At 42.8% G+C, this 18,326-nt stretch overlaps 5 protein-coding genes across 6 annotated transcripts; 2 read left to right on the top strand and 3 right to left on the bottom strand.

Moving 5' to 3' along the window:
• Positions 1-3,566: 3,566 nt before the first annotated feature.
• LOC122030256 (nudix hydrolase 17, mitochondrial-like) lies at positions 3,567-4,850 on the bottom strand. Its single transcript, XM_042589437.1, has 3 exons — positions 4,552-4,850; positions 3,833-4,130; positions 3,567-3,743 (listed from the first exon to the last, which is right to left on the bottom strand). Exons 1-3 carry the CDS (start codon positions 4,623-4,625, stop codon positions 3,624-3,626), a joined length of 492 nt encoding a protein of 163 aa, XP_042445371.1. The 5' UTR covers positions 4,626-4,850; the 3' UTR covers positions 3,567-3,623.
• A 1,862-nt stretch (positions 4,851-6,712) lies between these two features.
• LOC122029662 (uncharacterized protein At3g17950-like) lies at positions 6,713-7,832 on the top strand. The gene is made up of 2 exons (XM_042588746.1): positions 6,713-6,982; positions 7,049-7,832. The coding sequence occupies exons 1-2, from the start codon at positions 6,908-6,910 to the stop codon at positions 7,529-7,531; spliced, it is 558 nt and encodes a 185-aa protein (XP_042444680.1). The 5' UTR covers positions 6,713-6,907; the 3' UTR covers positions 7,532-7,832.
• Positions 7,833-13,725: 5,893 nt separating this feature from the next.
• LOC122030404 (HMG-Y-related protein A-like) lies at positions 13,726-14,656 on the bottom strand. Its single transcript, XM_042589609.1, has 2 exons — positions 14,501-14,656; positions 13,726-14,416 (listed from the first exon to the last, which is right to left on the bottom strand). The coding sequence occupies exons 1-2, from the start codon at positions 14,543-14,545 to the stop codon at positions 13,937-13,939; spliced, it is 525 nt and encodes a 174-aa protein (XP_042445543.1). The 5' UTR covers positions 14,546-14,656; the 3' UTR covers positions 13,726-13,936.
• A 129-nt stretch (positions 14,657-14,785) lies between these two features.
• On the top strand, positions 14,786-15,841 carry LOC122030405 (heavy metal-associated isoprenylated plant protein 25-like). 2 transcript variants are annotated; one of them, XM_042589611.1, is made up of 3 exons: positions 14,786-15,335; positions 15,419-15,500; positions 15,589-15,841. In XM_042589611.1, the coding sequence occupies exons 1-3, from the start codon at positions 15,324-15,326 to the stop codon at positions 15,783-15,785; spliced, it is 291 nt and encodes a 96-aa protein (XP_042445545.1). In that variant the 5' UTR covers positions 14,786-15,323; the 3' UTR covers positions 15,786-15,841. The 2 variants fall into 2 exon arrangements, with proteins under 2 accessions (XP_042445545.1, XP_042445544.1); XM_042589610.1 differs by having other exon boundaries at positions 14,786-15,339.
• Positions 15,842-15,870: 29 nt separating this feature from the next.
• Positions 15,871-16,564, bottom strand: LOC122030406 (gibberellin-regulated protein 5-like). The gene is made up of 3 exons (XM_042589612.1): positions 16,439-16,564; positions 16,337-16,367; positions 15,871-16,232 (listed from the first exon to the last, which is right to left on the bottom strand). Exons 1-3 carry the CDS (start codon positions 16,520-16,522, stop codon positions 16,051-16,053), a joined length of 297 nt encoding a protein of 98 aa, XP_042445546.1. The 5' UTR covers positions 16,523-16,564; the 3' UTR covers positions 15,871-16,050.
• Between the last annotated feature and the right edge of the window lie 1,762 nt (positions 16,565-18,326).

Below are 18,326 nucleotides of genomic sequence, written 5' to 3'. Positions count from 1 at the left end.
ATTTGGACTTGGGGACCCATGCTTGAATTATGTTTCTATTATTTCTATTAACTAGAGACAGATATGATTTATATTTTGTTTTGGTCTTAAATCCCAGTCCGGATTTGTTGTAAATAGCTCGTTGTTTTCCAAGAATTAGATCCAAATTCTTGGAACCCAAGGTGAACCGTTCCAACGTGTCTTTGAGTTCTTTAATTTGAATTTTCAAATTAGAATTTTCTTCCTCAAGTTGTTGGACTTGAGTCGAATTTCCAATTTGAACTGGCTCAGTTAAAGCACTCAAGCCAGTCACTTCCTTAAGGGTTGTTACCTCCTTTTGGAGCGACTTAACCCGGACATTGGATTTAGCCAACTTCTTTAATAAGTAAGGAATTAAATTTTCTGAATCATCTAAGCTAATACTTGAAATTAGAGCACTTACAGTGGTTTTGGGTCCTTCAGAAACGGATACGGATCCGTGGCTTCCCTCGGACTCGGTGTCTGATTCGCTCTCGGTTTCTGAATCGGGCTCGAACTCGGACTCGGTTTCAGCAACATGTGCTAGTACTGGTAGAGCGAAAAGGCTCGCTTGCTCTTCTTCGTCCGATTCGGATTCATCTGATGACTCGGACCATGTTGCCTTCAGTGCTTTCTTCGTCTTGCTTGTTCCTGCAAATAACGCAACACCTTCCTCGGCCGGACTAGCATTAGTCTGCTCAAATAATTTATTTATTAAAACATGGTTACCTATTTTTGTATCAGGAATACCTTCGTGTAACTCAGTCAGATTCTCCCATAGCTCCTTAGCACTTGAGAATGGGCTGGCGCGATTCAGTTCCTTATTCGTTAAGCCACACTGAAGTGTATACGTTGCTTTTGCGTTTGCTTCTACCTTTTTGATAAGGTTCGCGTCCCAGTTCTCGTACGGTAGTGGCTTGCCGGTGCCGTTAGTTGGCAGTTGAAGCCCGGTTTTGACGATCATCCAGACTTCAAAGTGAGTCTGGAGATACGCCTCCATCCGACCCTTCCAATCTCCAAAATTATCTCCGGAGAAAAGCGGTGGGCGAGCAGTGTTGTAGCCTTCTTGATAGGTCATCTTAGAAAGACAATCTCGCAAAATAAATACAATAAAACTTGTTCCAAGACTTAGCCTTGGATTAGTAGTGCGGGAGAGAAATAAAAATAGTAATTCAGGAATTTTGAGAAAAAATAATAAAATATTATTAAAATAATATTAAACAAATATTACCACAAATTTTTTAAAACGCAATATTTTGTTAATTCCAACCAATGATGAAAAGATGAAAATTAATTTTTCAAAAATAGTTTTGGAGGAAAAAAACGAAAGGCGTAAGGTTTTATTTTTAACCTATACAAACGACAAAGCCACGAAAAATGCTTGAATGGTGGTTGTACCAATTCAAAGCGACCCCGCTCTGATACCAATTGATGGATCGAAAGCGCTAGAGGGGGGTGAATAGCGCTCGTGGCTATTTTAACGATTTTAAACACAGAATAGAAACGCAGCGGAAAGTAAACTCAAACACACAGAGACGCAGGTGTTTCACTTCGTTCGGAGCCTATGGCGACTCCTACTCGAAGGCCCGCGGTCCTTGACCGCTTTCGATGGGCAACAACTATATGTCGGAAAGATTACAATTAGAATTACAATTAATGCAATAAGTAAACTAATACCGACAACAAAAGATTGAAGAGTCTGAGCTTCGGGTTGTCGACGTCGAGTAGTAGCACTTCAAGGTCGTCTCGTTGGCAGCACTTCACAAAAGAAAGCTTGGAATTCGTTGTTCTTTGAAGCTGCACCTCAACTCTCCTTTTATATGCGGTTTCGGGCGCCTGGATCCCTTCCGGGCGCCTGGAGTGTGACGTGGCCAACCAACTAGGATGCTCCACGTGGCGAAGTCGCGGCAGGAATAAAGTTTGGTCCCGGGCGCCCGGACCATCTTTTTCCAGCAGGTTCCTCACCTGCAAAACAAGGTTAGTCCGAGCAAAATCCCCTGCAAGACAGTGTTAGAATCTGATAAAACATAGTAAGGAATAACTGACAGTCTTCGGACTGTCCGAGTCTGACTTCGGATTTCCAACCGGAAACCCTAGGTCGACCCGACGCGTACTGTTCCCTCTACGGGGAACGCGTCCTCACCTACTCCCCTCAAGAGAGATTACCTGATGTCAGTCCGATCCTCCAGACCGACTCGACTTTCCGCCTAGGGTTACCACTCCCTAGGACCTAGGGTTACCTCCCCCTAGGGTTTTTCTTCACCTAGGGTTACCACCCCCTAGGACCTAAGGTTGCCGCCCCTTAGGGTTTTCCTCCACCTAGGGTTACCGCCCCCTAGGACCTAAGGTTGCCGCCCCTTAGGGTTTTCCCTCACCTAGGGTTACCGCCTCCTAGGACCTAAGGTTACCACCCCTTAGGATTTTCCCTTTGTCTAACCGCAACTAGGACTTTCCTGAAACACTTATTCAAACATGTTAGATCACACACTAACTTAACTTTGAATCCTTTGCCATTATCAAAACTAAGGTTCGATCGTCGGATGCTTCCCGCACCAACAAAGTTGACTCACCCCATTGTTATTACTATTTCCAGGTTGAGGCTGCCCGGAGAGTTCCAATCGTTAGTCCCCTTGCAGATCGCGAGGATATTTATTTGGTCTTTTATTTTTTTTTCTTATTATACTATCTAATTAAACTGTGTTTTAGACTTGTTCTGGATTTTGACACTTGGATCTTGTAGGGTCCCTAATTACCATTGGGTTTTATTTGGATATGTTCTGCTACATGCCTGCCTAGACGGCAGAAGAGGTGAGTTGATTTTATTTGTGTCGTTGTGATTTGTGTTTTATAGGTGTAGTTGAATAGGATATAAGTTTTGAAATTTATGGGTGTAGATGAGTAGGATTTTTTAGATGATTTTTTTTATCGTTATATTAGTTTAGTTTGACTATTAAACTGCGTGGATGTTTACTTATTTTTATTGTTATTATTCTGGCCGTGTTGATCAAGGTATCTGAATAGTTGTAGGAAATTTCAGATTATCATCTGTACAAAAAAATACTATCGAAATTTCTTCTGACAGAAATTACCTGGAACATGACAATCATATCAATTGACTTTTTTTTATGTCCACCTCGACTTCAGGCATCCCACCTTGTTCGCTATATCAATGTATTTTAAAAAAAAAATATTGTTTAAAAACATGCGAAAATTGGCCTTTGGACAAGCATCTTTCCATCTATTTTATCTCATTTTTTAACGGGAATTGCCAAATGCTTGTCGCTTCCAAGTTACTTTAATATCAATCAAGCATTTCATTGTGGATGAGTGGTCGTATTTCCTCTTAAATGAAGAAGTATTTCAAATTTCAATTAGAACCTTTTTTCAAAAAGAAAAATGAATGTTATGGTAAGATTTGACATCAAGTTGTCTTATAAACTAGCGTGTTAGTTGATTTATAAATCAAAGATTTTATCGATTATGAATTTCTTCAACACAGATGTTTAGTTAAAATAAATCAATGAAATTAACCAACGAATAACAATTTACACCCCTTCCTTTCTGTCTTCGGCCCAATACATGCTCTGCTACTTTGTACAAAAGATCAACTATCCCAAGCTTATCAATCAGCACGAGAAGACCAGCTCCTCCATCAAATCTGAGCTCGAGAGACGCTCCATCAATCTATCCAATGCCTCCTTCATCCACGACTGCTTGCACTCCGCCATTACTTCTGCTACGTTCACCTGTTCATGTCCATTTTAATTATCAACACCCAGGCAAGCAATAAAGAGATATTTGAACTTCAACTGCAACTTAGAATTCTTCGACTTACCCATTTCCGAGTCCTCAGAGCCTTCTCCGGCCAATAATACAATTCCTCCGTGACATTCAAAGGGAACATGACGGCCTCGTGGATCTTGTCATGGCTTTTGCTCTTGTATCTCCATTCCCCGAGCTTATCCTCGACCTTTCCTTGCACGCCGGCTTCTTCGAACGCCTCGCGACACGCAGCCTGGATCATCGTCTCGTCCAGCTCCCAACCGCCCTTTGGGAACATGATGTCTTCTCTCTTTTGGGAGGTGACGACCAGCACCTCGACCCCATTTTGCTTGAGCTTGTAGGGAATACACCTGAAGGAATAACAAGCAAGATGTGTCAGGGGAAAAGTTGCAGTTTTGTTTTATTTTGTTTTGTTTGTTTGTTGTTGTTCAGAATGTTAATCAGGAAAGGCTTGGGTTAGATGCTAATGTTGTGCTAACCGTGAAAGAGATGTGCCACCAATGAAACGAGTGGGCCATCAATTATTGAGATAAGGATTATCTCGCGAGGAAGGTTATGAATAAGAACAAAGGCACTGATGGATTTGGGGACGGGGGGGTTAGTCGGAGAGATCGATCAAGATGCCATTTTTCAGTGTAGGTTCTAAAGCGAATTAAATTCGTCTCAGATACTGAAACCAGAATTGCTGATTGCATTCAGAGAATTAAGGTAATTTCGGATCAAAATTCTTGTCGAGAGGAAGATGGGAAGGAGATAAGAACGTAAACGCACCCAACGATGAGGCGGCTCCCGCAATTGTTGTAGCGCTGCAGTTGCCTTCCTTGTCGAGAAACCAAAGCTACCATCTTCCTCTTCTTTCTGGCTGATTAATCTAGCAGATGAATCAATTAAGCAATTCTCCCGTACGTGGTTTGAAATTTTGCCCGGGACCCTGGAATGCTAATTAAAGCCCAGAAAAGTTGCACGGGAACTGTCTCGCTCGTCTGGTTGCCGTAGCTGCACCTAAAATAGGAAAGGATAGGAGAGGAGAGGAGATGAATGCTGTGAGGTGGGATTGGGGGCGAAGTATGGATAATTGGCGTATTATATAAAGGAAGATGTGGTGGAGGCCAGCGCGGAATCAAAGAGGACGATGACGCTGATGGAGGAATTTGGATGGCAGGAAGAGGAGAAGGACGCGTTAAGGGCGCCAGACAAAGTGGTTTTGCCGCGGGGCTTGCGATGCTGAGGCAAGTGTGGTGAAGGAGAGCGACACCGCGGGGAGAGCGAAGTGGAGGAACGGCGGCGCGGTGGGGCCGCCGTGCGTGCCCCGCGTGCCTCTCCAAATCCAAATCGACTGCGCACCCACCAACCACTGTCTCAAGCCCCATCATTATACAAATTTTAGGCGCACCGAAATCAAATTTCAAATATATAATAATCGATATCGATTGCAAAATTTTCTTTTTTTGAACGTTTTATTAGAAGTTTTTCACTTCCGTACTTTGTCATTTTTGAAAATTTGTATGCAGCCCCCGTTCAGGTTGAAACCAGCGTTGTTTACAATAGAGAAACCATTCGCATCCGCTATAATTTCTTCGTTATGTAAATTACTTGCAGAAATTGGATGATTACGAAGAACACGCTGCCTGGGCTAACGAAGCGCGTGCGCGTTGACAAAAGACGAGATTGCCAAACTCTGACATTTGGTTGACCAGCTTGGAAAGGATAAATTTTGTTGCTCGACTTCGCTTCGCCCGGTGGCGGCTAAGCGCCGTCAAAGCCACGCAGTCGACGTCGAAGCATAACCACGTGATTAATAAGAGAGGGGAGATGTACGGTCGAGGTCAGCGAAATGCCCAAAGTGAAGCCCAGTCGTCGCGTCGAGCCCGGCTCTTATTTGGGCCGGCCTGTGAAGCTGTGGGTATATTCCGTCGCACTGACCGCACAAGACAAGGGAACATCTCTATTCTCTACCCGCACGCGCTGGTCCACGCCGTCGTATGCCGCCAAAAGGCAGCCAGCTGGGCCTGTTGGGGATCAAGTGCGTACCGTGCTTTGATGCCGCACTTCACTCCTCGTCTCTCCTCTTCTATCAAGCAACTCGGACTGGTACTCTGACACATCATTGCGACCTGCTATCTCGAGAATCAATACTCGCTCCTCCTTTCCTTGGAAGAATTGCTTTAAGTTCACGCGACATCGAGTCGAGCATGTACGATGGTAGCGGAGTCGTCACGGCAGTGACTGACGCAAATCGGTAATTATTAGATAAAAGGCTTGAGAGCAACAACGCAGCACACTGCTCATTTGTAAAGTTTTCCTTTTAATTTTTTTTAATTAACATATTCATTTGATTCAAAATAATATTTCTTGCAACCTATAAGGAATTTTTATATTTCTCAAATTTATTTATGATAAGACATGGTTATAATTTGAATGCTAGACACCTAGGATCCTTTAGAAATTTGTAGGGACTACCTCCCCCTACTTCAAATGATATATAGTTCACGTGCTGTGCTGTGCTACTTCAAATTTCCCGCGTGCGGTCATCGAACTTCAGTCTCGTCGTCTGATCAACTAATTTACCACTGAATTTCATCTGTTCTTTATAACGCTAAAAGGAATTACAGGAACGAACAGCTAGTTATCTAGAGATCGTGGAATCCAGACAAAAAATAATTTCATTTTCTATCGATATTAATGAACTAGACTATTCATGCTGCCCTCCGGAGCCGGTAAGGACGACGACGACTCAATTAAAAGCCAGGCCTCCTATCATGGCTATCGTTGGATTCCACCATGATCGATGTCGTCTCGAGGACCACGGAATTTGTCCTGTCACACAAAAAAACAAGTCCATATTTTTGGCTTGTGCATTTGTGCAAGAGAATATCCCAACTGTGGACTCTTAAAAATTACAGGTAAATTTTCTGTAGAATTTCTTCGTATGGCTTTTGAAAATTGAACACGCATCGGAGATGACGAAGCTAACAACACACTTTCCTTGTGATTATGGGATGAATATTTTGGAGGGTAATTATGTCATTTAGCTTCGACTCTATTCTTCCTTCTCACTTCCGCAACGTAATAAAAGTCCGAGGTTTTCTCCGATCTCCGTGGTCTGTCTATTGGAGTAGGAGGCTATATGGATCGGGACACCGACTTCATCCCTTCCTCTCCTTCTTTCTCGTCCCTTTCCTCCTCCGATCTCGACACCGAGGTAATATTAAGCTTCCTCTTTTTCTATTTCCGGTGATAACCTCTTTGCGGGTGGCAATTTACGCAGTCGACCAGCTCCTTCTTTCCCGACCGGAGCACCACCCTCGGCACGCTGATGGGCGTCTCGTTCGCAGCCACCGTCTCCGCCTCCCGCTCCGCCCGTCTACCGTCTCGCCGCGAGCACGCCAGCGGGGGCGCCGCCGCGCGGCGTCCGAAGCCGAGGGCGGCGGAGCGGCGGCGGCGACGCGGGAGGAAGGGGAGCTGGTGGCGGCTCTGCCGCGACGAGATGTCCGGGCCGACCTCGCTGGGGGAGTTCCTGCAAGTGGAGCGGCGGATGGCGGGCGGAGACGTGGAGGACGGGCACTACGTCTTCGGCGGCGGCGGGGCCTCCGCCGCCGCGGAGCACGTGGCGGTGGGCGGAGGGCCGCTGTTCGCCGACGGCGTGGTGCTGCCTCCGGCTCCTCCGGCCGTGCGGCAGAGGCGGACGGAGTCGATGGGACGGCTGCCGGCGCTGCTCATCCCTGGAATCTGCAGCGGCGGCGAGGGATAAACTTGCGATTTCGCGGCGCGTGGACAAGTTGCAGAACAACAAAAAAAATCTTTTTTTCTAAAAAAGAAATATTTTTAATTATTTCCTTCATTTTTTAACTCTTATTTCGGCCTTTGCTTTACTTGTTTTTCTTCTTTTCTTTAACTGTTTTTTTTTCATGGTGTGGCGTGAGAGACAAGAAAAGAAGCGTTGGGACACGAAGTATGATGTCGGTGGATTGGATCTAGCATTGGCACTGATTTGAAATTATTGTATAAAATAGGAGACAATTGGAATTTTATATGCATTGTTTGCTAGTAAATCACTGTTCCACTATAACAAAATTAGTGCTACATTAACTTTTAAATATTTTAGTAAAACGTTTTATCATTATAAAGTAATCTCTACTGTTTACCCGTGAAAAACTAACGAGGTGTCACAGATACGCATGGCGGATGGGCACTTTCATCCCAAGTTTGAAATGGAACTCTAGTAAAATGTTTGGCTCAATACATGCAACTCGATTACAAACAAATTGAAATTTCTATTTTCAGATCAATAAATGTGGATTGCTCGACTTGAATCAATCACAATAAATTGGGAGAGTGAACTGATGGGCCAAAAGTACCCACTTGGCTTTAGAGCATTTATTTGAGATGAGTTCGACTCAGCTGCTACTCTGCTCTACAGTGACAAAGCAAGTTACATAGCAACCTTCTAGTCTTTTTACTTGCAGAACCATTGGGCATCCGTCAAGTTCCCACCAACCTATGCTGCGTAATGCACACAATCTCATGATCCGGCAAGGCCACAAAAGACCTCGACATGGCACCACTCATGTTATTATAACGTCATCCCAAGAAACACTAGCTCCAGTGTCAAATCAGATTCAACATGGCAGTTCTTTTGCTTACTCTCATCGTTTCTCTCCCGTTCTCAGCTTTCTTTACCACCACCACTGCAACTATAAAAAAACCTGTTGTCTAGGTGTTGGGAGACTCGCTATCGGATGTGGCCTGTGGGCATCGACAACTACCTCACTTTCTCCCTGGCGAAGTCGAACTACCCCTGGTATGGAATCGACTACGATATTGGCATTCCGACAGGGAGATTCACCAATGGAAGAACCATAGGAGACATCATTGGTATGTCTAAACCACTTCTAAATTAATTAAAAATATATATGAAATTAAACTAGTCTTAATTATCTGAATTCCTGTTCATTACTGAATTCAGCTGCCAACCTGGGGATTCCATCTCTTCTGCCATATCTTTCTCTGTCTGAGTATGATGATGACGCGACGAAGGATGTTAACTATGCTTCTGGTGGAGCAGGAATTCTCAATGAAACCGAGCTCTGAACGTGGCATAAATGAGAACCTCCCTCACATAGTGGGAGGGAGGTTTTTCATTTAGAGCATTCATAATAATTAGGGCATCCACAATGATGTTAATACTTTAGGCATTAAGACTGACGTGGACATTTTTTAGGATACTATAGTATTAATGCGTTCAAATCTTTGAACGCATTAATGGTACAAATTCATTAAAAAAAAAATAAAAATATGCATTAACGCTTTCACGTGTTCACAACGTTCCTGATGCTCTTAGGGATATTTCTCTCAAGTATTTGTGAACCCCACTTCCACATCATCTTTCAAATATCTTACTATTCAAATATCTCAACTTTCATAATGAAATATCCCACCAATCAAATATTTATGAGTCCTACCCATCAAATATTCACTCTCAAATATCCTCAATTCCACAATTAAATATCTCATCAACCAAATATTTATAGGGTCCATGACCATATAATTAACTTACATTTAATTTTAAGAAAAATATAATAGAAGATATATAATTTAAGTTCATACAAATACAAATATTTTATAAATTTAAAATTGAAATACAGAGATACAAACCATATTTAATTAAAAAAATACATAACGATAAACTACAATTAATAAAATAAACATGAAGCAGATAAAATAAATCATTGAAATTAGAGAGAGTTGAACAAATCTCTAAAATAATTACCAGAATTTTTATCCATCTCTCTAAATTTTTGGTAGGCAATGATAATGAAAATGATGAAAATAGATGAAAGAAATGATGTATATATAGAGAGAAATTAAACGTTACTCAACGTTTAATTTTTCAAACGTTTTCAAATGTTTATTTTTTCGAACGTTTGATTCCTCGAACATTTAATTTTTCCAATGTACCATTATTTTTAATTTTGTAATGTTCTGAATTTAATTAAATTTAAAAAAAAAAAAAAAACTTGAAGTCACGGCAACCCACATTTTAGGTGGGACCCACCACATTTAGTTTTAAAAAAAACTCAACATAATGGCAAACCACTTTTTAATGGGCCCACAAGAGGAAATCATCTGGCAGAGATATGTGCCCGATGATTTCCATTCAATCCTCAAATATCCCCCACAATGGAAGATATTTGAAAAAATGTGGAACCGCCACATCAGCGGCCCCCCTAGAGCCGGTCCCACGGATATGGAGGGAGGTAAATGCAGGTACACAGGTGGAAAGTGCATAGCGGAGACGTTAACCCCAGGCAGTGACACCCCGGGGATCGACCCCTGGACCTGGTCGGGTGCCCGGCAGGAGTTCGGGGAAACAGACAAGGGACATCTTCTGACAGCTGGCATGCTTTGTGATATGGTTATACTCCAAATCACACGACAGGGGGTTCCGTTGTCCCATCAAGGACATGCTGGGACTGTAGCAGTATGGGTCAGGTAAGCTCACTGACAAGCCCTTACTGGGGTATTGGCTACAGACACGTGTACACCTCGGTGTGTGTGCACTCGCTTCTCCGCTGCCCTATATAAAGGCCCTCATCTTTCGCTGGAGGTACGTATTCTGATATTTCGAGAGCCACTTACCACTGCTTGCTTGCCTGACTTGAGCGTCGGAGGGTCGCCGCCGGGAACCCCTTCCCGGCCCGACTTCTGTGCAGGTTCACCGGAGCTTCGTGCAATCAGTCGAAGATCCACACCAGCAACCGAGGAGCGCCACGTGCCCAGCGTCCGTTGGTTCAGCATTCGGACAGGATCACTCATATTTTCTCTCACCCACAATATCCTCCAAATCTTCAAAATATTTCATATATTCCACAATATTCTCCAAATTTTCCAAATTCCCAAAGTTCTCAAAATTTTTTGCAGACGTGGAATCCAAGTAACGCGCCCCCAACTCCATTTGATATGTATCCATCCCAAGATTGGTCAACAATGGGTAGCTAACTTGGGATCCCTTATCCCAAGAAGGGTAACTATTGATCCATCTATCAGCGGCAAAAAATCTCTAACACCATCATCTATTCCTGCAACTCAGTTGTCACCACACTCATCACAAGAGGAGCGTGAAGTTAAGCTGGAGGAAAATGAATCGAAATGAAGATTTTGGTCTCTCGATGAAGATGCGGTCCTTGCGAAGTCATGGGCAACTATAAGCACTGATGCAATCATTGGTAATGACCATAAGGATCAAGCTTTTTGGAAACATATAGCTGATTACTACAACAAACATCGCCCCACTAGATCTATGACGAGAAGTTATCATTGGTTGAAATCACATTATTATAGGTTTGCACCGATGGTAAATGAATTTTCTACAACTTATAATAATTTTTATATTCATCGGCAAAGCGGTTGAAGTGACGAGAATGTGTTGGAGAATGCATTTAATATATGGAAAGCCAATAACAAAGGCAAGGATTTTAAGTATATTCATGTGTGGAGGGTTCTTAAAGAATATGAGAAATATACTCCACAATCAGTTGCTTATTGCTCTAACAAGAAGGCAAGGACATTCGAATCAGGGGGAAACATTTCAACATCAAATCCAGATACAAGTGTTAATTTAGATGACTCTGAAGTCCGCATTCGTCCTATAGGGCAAAAAGCAGCGAAGAGAAAGGGCAAATATAAAGCCAAAGAGGACGACACAATGGAACATAGCATCGACAAAGAATGACAAGATATTAAAGAATATCAAATCCAAAAAATGGCTTTGCGGGAAGCCGATGTTGGATTGAAAAGAATTTAGATATCTCCACAATAGCATGATATTTTCCACTTTGGACCAAAGCCCTCATGGTTTTGCTCTTGGGCTCTACCCAAAAGGTCTCATTGCCAATGGAGATATCTTTCTCTTATAAACCAATGATCTTTCCCATGTGTTTTCAATGTGGGACTATGTTTGCAACCTTGCAACCCCAACAGCCGAGATATTTCATAAGGATTATGAAATTCATATGAAGGATATCAGTGAGATGACACCAAGACAATTTTATTTACATGAAAAAATAGTGGAAAAAAATTCAACAAAGACATGACTTGGTACAGATGAGTTTATGTTTATTTTTATATATTATTATAATTTATGTCTTTTTATTTAATTCACTGTAATATTTATGTATTTTCCAATTATTAATGTTGTTTCATGTTATCAATTTATAAATTTAAATTTTATAAAAAAATTAATGGTGTATAATGTAAAATATGAAAGAGAAATGTGAATTATATATAATCAAAAGTGTGGGACCCATGAAGAAGTTGTTGAGAGGTTTTTTTATTATGGAAAGAGGTATGAGGTTTTAAACTTTTGATGTGACCCAAACGTGGCAACGAAGGAGCTCACAATGGGTTCTAACCACTGTGGATGCCCTAAACTTTACTGAGATGCAGGTTCACAGGTTGAGAAGCTCCCTGTTGCGAGAGGACAAAGGAAGCAATCACTCTCAAACTTGGAAGGATGGTGATAAGTGTATAATGAAGGGTCCGGTATGATAGAGTCAATATTCAAGGTGACATGACTATTAAAAATCTAAGATATATCAAGACTGAGAAGTTCTCTTGGACTTGACTCTCCCATTTTATAAGCACGACTCTCGATCTATTCCCGATCGATTTCTTAACTGGTTGGGCCCAAGGCTAGGGCATGTCTCCTGGGCACCATCCCATTTACTTTTGGCTGGCTTCTTAGCTAGCGTCGATTAGACTATTGTCAAGAGACCATTGATAGTAAATTACAACAAATTATTAGAAAATAACAATTGTTTATCAGGGAATATCTTGATACTTTACCACATGTATAACGTGAGATCTTTTTACTCAATGGAAATCTACTGTACTTCATCCATCATTCGACATGCGCTGACACCTATTATTTTCTGATACCTTATCATTGCGAAGGTTATGAGAAACAGTATACCCATACACATACGCATCTACTACGGTACTACTATTTATCTTCTTTTTACACTTTTCATTTTGTGCTACTCTTGACTTGAGTGTCGCAAAGCTTGCACCAAAGATTTCTTCCCTGATTCTCATTCTAACACTCCCATATAATTTCTCTGCATGTGCATAAATTCGTGAGTACCATCGGTGACCTTTCCTTCACCCCCATCCCTTTCGTTGTAAGATAAAAAAGCTTACAACGCTCTTGTAGACCCTAGATCTAAGTCTTCTTTTCGTCAATGTCTTTACTCTCATCACCGACTCTCCTATCCAGTTCAGCTTTCGGACATAATCAAGTGGCTTATGAGAAACTAAGCAATGAGGTCATCTTTTTAGTTGGCTTTGGTAAACCACAAAACCAAATTCTTCATAAATGCTATTTCATCAAGATAGATACATAATTATGCATATATATTTTTTTTTTTCAGGAAGCAATGACTATATCAACAACTTTCTTCAACCATTTATTGCCGACGGACACATTTACACTCTCCAGGAATTCGAGGATCTCTCGACAAATACTCTGGAACGCCCGTTAGCGGTAAAGTTGACTCAACTCCAAGACATTGATTGATCACCTTTTGATGTCGTAGTTATGGTCTAAAACTGAAATGAATGTGTTCGATGTTTCAAGAAATTGTATTTTGCTGGGGCAAGGTGAGATCTTCCACGGACTGTCGCCCATGGGCAGCATTCCCTCTCATCCTGCTATTGGACAAAATGCTCCTCGTCCCTGATCGTCCATGTTCGACAAAGTTTGCCTTCCGAAATTTTTGGTTCAAATTCGAGTCGTAGCTTGCAGTTAAGCTCAAGGATGTCTCAGAAGCTACTTCGAGCATTAGTAATAGCATATTTAGAAGCCAATGGAAGCTAGTTTGAATAGTAGAGAAGGTATAAAGAAGTTAAATCTCATGCCAACACGGCCAATCATACAGGAACAAGTTGTAATCATAATTGGAGAGCAGTAATTAGCTTTTAGTGGGTCGTTATCAAAATATCACAATCAACCAAACCCTCTACACGCAGAGATTTCAAACTTAAACAAACCTTATGGCTACATCAGACGACGACTGAAAGTACAACTAACACAAGCAAGCAGTCTACGAGCGGTTGACTTCAAATCCTGTCGAAGTGTCCCGGTTCGCTCCTGCTCCACTCAGACCGCTTCGGCCACGAGCGCGGGCTTCACCTTCGGAGGCCGCCCGCGCCCCCGCTTGACGCCGACCACAGCGGCGCTCGTCCCCGAATCCGCGGCACGGTCGGCCTTCGGAGGCCGGCCACGCGGGCGGGGAAACCCGGAAGCCACCTTGGCGACGGCGTCGGCCAGCGGATCCTTCGGCTTCGGCGGCCGTCCACGAGGACGGGGCGAGGGCACCTCTGCGCCGGCGGCGAGCTCCGGCTTGGGCTTGGGCGGCCGGCCGCGGCCTCGCTTCGCGAGCGTGCTGGAAGCCGGCTTCGTGTAGTTTCCGTCGACGAGCAGGAGCTCCCCGTTCTCCTTCATGCGGTCGAGGTGCGTCGCGAGAAGCGACGAGTGGTCCGGCGGCAGGTCCTTTTGCTTGGACTCGATGTAGTTCGAAATGGCCGCCTTGTCGGCGCCGCCCCCTTCGCCCAGCTCTGCGATCGCTTCCATGATCATCTGCGACAAAACGAGCCATCGATTAAGATTTCGCAGCGATCCATAAACAACCACCATGGAACTGTATATCATTAAGCTACTCACCTCCGGGTATGCCCCGTTACCTTCTTCAGCTGCAGCAGTAGCCATGGCGCCGATTCAATTGAGAGGAGGAGGAGGAGGAGGAGAGACGGATCCGGAAGGGCAATAAAAAAGCAATCGAGATTGAATTGGTAAAGAACAAAAAATAAAATAAAAAATTAGAAGAAAAATAAAGGGCAGTGCACGTGAAGACGCTCGCTGAAGCAACGGCTGCGATGCGAGGACGCGACGCCCATCGAAGCGTCGGTCGTAGCTTAGGCGGTGGGCGCTGCGGATCGATGAGGTGGCCGGTTCCGGCGTTATATCTGGTTTTCGTAGGGATATGCCTTAATTAAGAAAGGCGTCTTTTTCTTCATAATATTAATTTGCACAATATATATTTATTAAAATTTTTAAAAAAAATAATTTATATCCAAAATTTGGATTAGATTTAGCAATGTATCTCGTTAACGCATATTAGATGATCATTTTCTTAATATTATTTGCGCACGTGAAATCCCCTTCGTTTCGACTACAAATGGCCAGAAGAAGAGGAGAAACTGCCGATTGGAGTTGCCCTCCTCTCTTTGGTGGCTTGGCTGATGGTGCAAGGGAATTGAACCGGAAGAAAAGGCAAGGAACAATCATAGCTTCAACTAGAATCAGATTCCGCCACACCAAACTGGAACTTCATAAAGGATGACCCTAAAGAGAGGCTCAGGCAAAAGGGAATTCTTTCCTTAATTATTCCCTCAACTTTAATAAATCATTGTCCCGTCTTTATGGGTTATGGCGACCCTTTCCATAGTTCATCCCAACTCCATACTGTGCGAAACACCCCTCTGCGATGTCACAGAAGGCAGGTTAATTAATTGCTGAATTACTCGATCATCATGGATATTTCTCAGCTCTTGTCATCCTTTTCTCTCCCTAATTTGTCAGTTCTATTGCATGACGATGAGAATGAACATCGACTGCGATGGCTGCTATCGTAAGATCCGTAGAGCTCTTCTTCAAATACAAGGTTAAATATATATCTTAACTTAATATATGATCCCAAATTTAATTTGTTCGTCCTATTCTTGACGGTGATCAACGTAGCTCTGATGCAGATTTGGAGAGCCATTTAATCGAGAAGAAGCAGAGCAGGGTGAGCGTGCGCGGGGTGTTCATCCCGCAGGAAATTGCGATAAGGATAAGACAGAAGACTAATCGGCGAGTCGAGATATTGGAGATCAAGGAAATGGATGTTAGCCATGAGATCAGCAGTAGTACTACTGTAGCCCAGAGGCCCCCTCAAGTTAATTAGCCATTCTCGGTGTATTAATTATTTATAATTAAGAAGATTGTCTATCTTCTGAACTATAGATTTGATGTTATAGAAATACGAATAGTGCATGGAAGTTTGTTTAAATTAATTCAGCAGGGTAACACGGAAGGGATTCACCATTTTAATTAAACAAAAGTTCCAAGTTTATCATGAATACTTAGCCAAATGGTAAATTAAGTAATTGGATCTTAATGGTGATCTTAATTCTCCATCTTCAACTCCAATGCTTTTGGTTATAACTTGTTCAAGGACACTTGGGGCGGCCTTCCTGCGTCTTCCAGTTGTTGTAGCAGGCGCAGGTCTCCTTGTTGCCGTAGGTGCCCGGCGGCACGCACAGGCACTTGGCGCAGCACTTCAGGCAGAAGAACATGCACGGCTTCTTGTGCGACGTCGCCGAGCATCGATAAGCGCATTTCCCCTGACACTCTGCAATCCATGATCAACTAACCAATTTTAATTACCCTCGGCGTCCAATCCTCCTCCACACACCATTCCTGCATTCTAATTTCAGAAACAAACATAATAATTACCTCGTGGTTGAAGCTGACCGCCACTGACGCTCTGTTCGAAGAAACAATTAAAGAACATCAAGTATACCGCGAATGGAACTAAGTCGATCGACCGTGACTCACCTCCGTGAGAGAGGACGCGAGGAGCAGCGCCAGGAGCAAGGAGCAGGAGAGAAATATCGAAGAAGAACGCGCAGCTGCCGCCATTGCTTAGTTGACTAGTAGCTAATGCTGATGATTGTGATAAAGGCTTGCCGTTTAAATAAAGGCGATCGGGCATTATGCACCTTTCTGGTACCAGAAACGACAAGGATCCGTTGACTAGATTGCGCAAGTGGTTCGGCGGTGAATCCGGCGAACAAACATGGTACGTACGTCGTCGGTGTTGCGGTGGGTGCGTGGTTATGGCCATGCATGTGAGGTGAGGTTGTTTCCGGCATTCGCTCGAGCACATGGTGTACTTTTTTACGTGGATTGCGGGACGACTTAATTGGCTATATATCGGCCTGTGCACATGCGGTCGTTCGTGTTCTTTCTTGTTATAGTTGATCGTATAGCGTATTAGATAGATGATTCTCATCTTGATTGGGTGAACACTCTTAATTAAAAAAAAAATTGACTCCATATGATTTTGTGTGTCAAAAGGAATATTAGTAATCGGGTTAGGAAGACATTCAAGTCAATGATCGAACTCAAGGCAATAAATAATAGAACAAACAATGGTTATTGATGTGTTAAATTGTATAGTCTCGCATATATGTGTTTGTAGATAGGAATCCTCTTTTATAATGTTATTGTTTATTTATACACGAATCTCAAAGATTTCTACAAAAGGACAGACCATAAAAATACTTTGGCACATGTTCCAAAATGGATTAGCAATTTCTCCGTTTGTCAAGGTTGAAGCTTCTAGTGTACAACTTACATATGGAATATTTTTTCATCCGTAGCACAAAATGTCAAAAATGAATGTGAGGTCGTTGGGTTGGGGGCCTTTAATATATTTAGTTGGTAAACTGATCGAGTCCCTCCTGTAGTTCGATCGGCTGTCGCTTGCAAGAGCAACCAGGTCAAATTTGAGAAATGTTATTGGGGTCTCGTCCTTCGCTCGATCGACCTCTCTGTTTGACCATAGAGTTCGATTAGACCAAGTGCCCAGTTTATCCAGTCGAATCATAGGTCTGATCGGCTAGATTACTCGGCCGAAATAGTTAACTGTGCTATCCACGAGAGATGAAGAACACCTTTATCGTGGTAGATTCTCCATTCTCTCACAACGTTATTTTAGGGAGGTCCACCCTACATGAATTCGGAGCGATAGTCTCCACATTTCATCAAAAGATAAAATTCTCAGTGGGTGATCAGGTCAGGGAAGTTAGAGAGGTTAACAATTGGTCTTTCGCAGGTGTTATGTGGACATGGTGAAGGTCGAGGCTAGGGGTGTAAACGAACCGAATCAAGCCGAATATGCTGAAAATTTTAAGGCTCGAATTCGGCTAGAAATAGGTATATTCGAGTTCGAGCTCGATTCAAAGCTCAAAAATTTTAAAATTTTGTGTTCGAGTTCGGTTCGAATTAGGACTCGAGTTCGAGTTCAGCTCGAAAGATTCGAACATGTTCGTGAACTATTCGAATTATTGCTCGAAAATATGTACTCGAAAGACTCGAAATTTATTTATTTAATATATATTTAACTTATATTAATAATTAGGGCTTGTGAACTATCGAACAATATAATTTGGGCTTGAGTTCTGCTCGAAAAAAGTTCAAATATGTTCGAGTTCGGCTAGAATTCGATAAATTCGAATACGAATTTGCTCGCTAGCCGGCTTGGTTCGTTTGTAGCCCTAGTCGAGGCCCGCAAAGCTCAGAAGACCCAAGATGGGGTAATCCACATTATTCAAGAAGAGTTGTTACCTATAGCGGAAGAATTCATTCCCTGGGAGGAGGTCCAGCTTTATCCTGATGGCCCTGAAAGCATCACTCACATATCAAGTGATCTACCGGCTGA

Source organism: Zingiber officinale, chromosome 10B, assembly GCF_018446385.1.
Source record: "Zingiber officinale cultivar Zhangliang chromosome 10B, Zo_v1.1, whole genome shotgun sequence".
NCBI lineage: Eukaryota > Viridiplantae > Streptophyta > Magnoliopsida > Zingiberales > Zingiberaceae > Zingiber > Zingiber officinale.
This window is presented reverse-complemented; position numbering and strand designations above follow the sequence as displayed.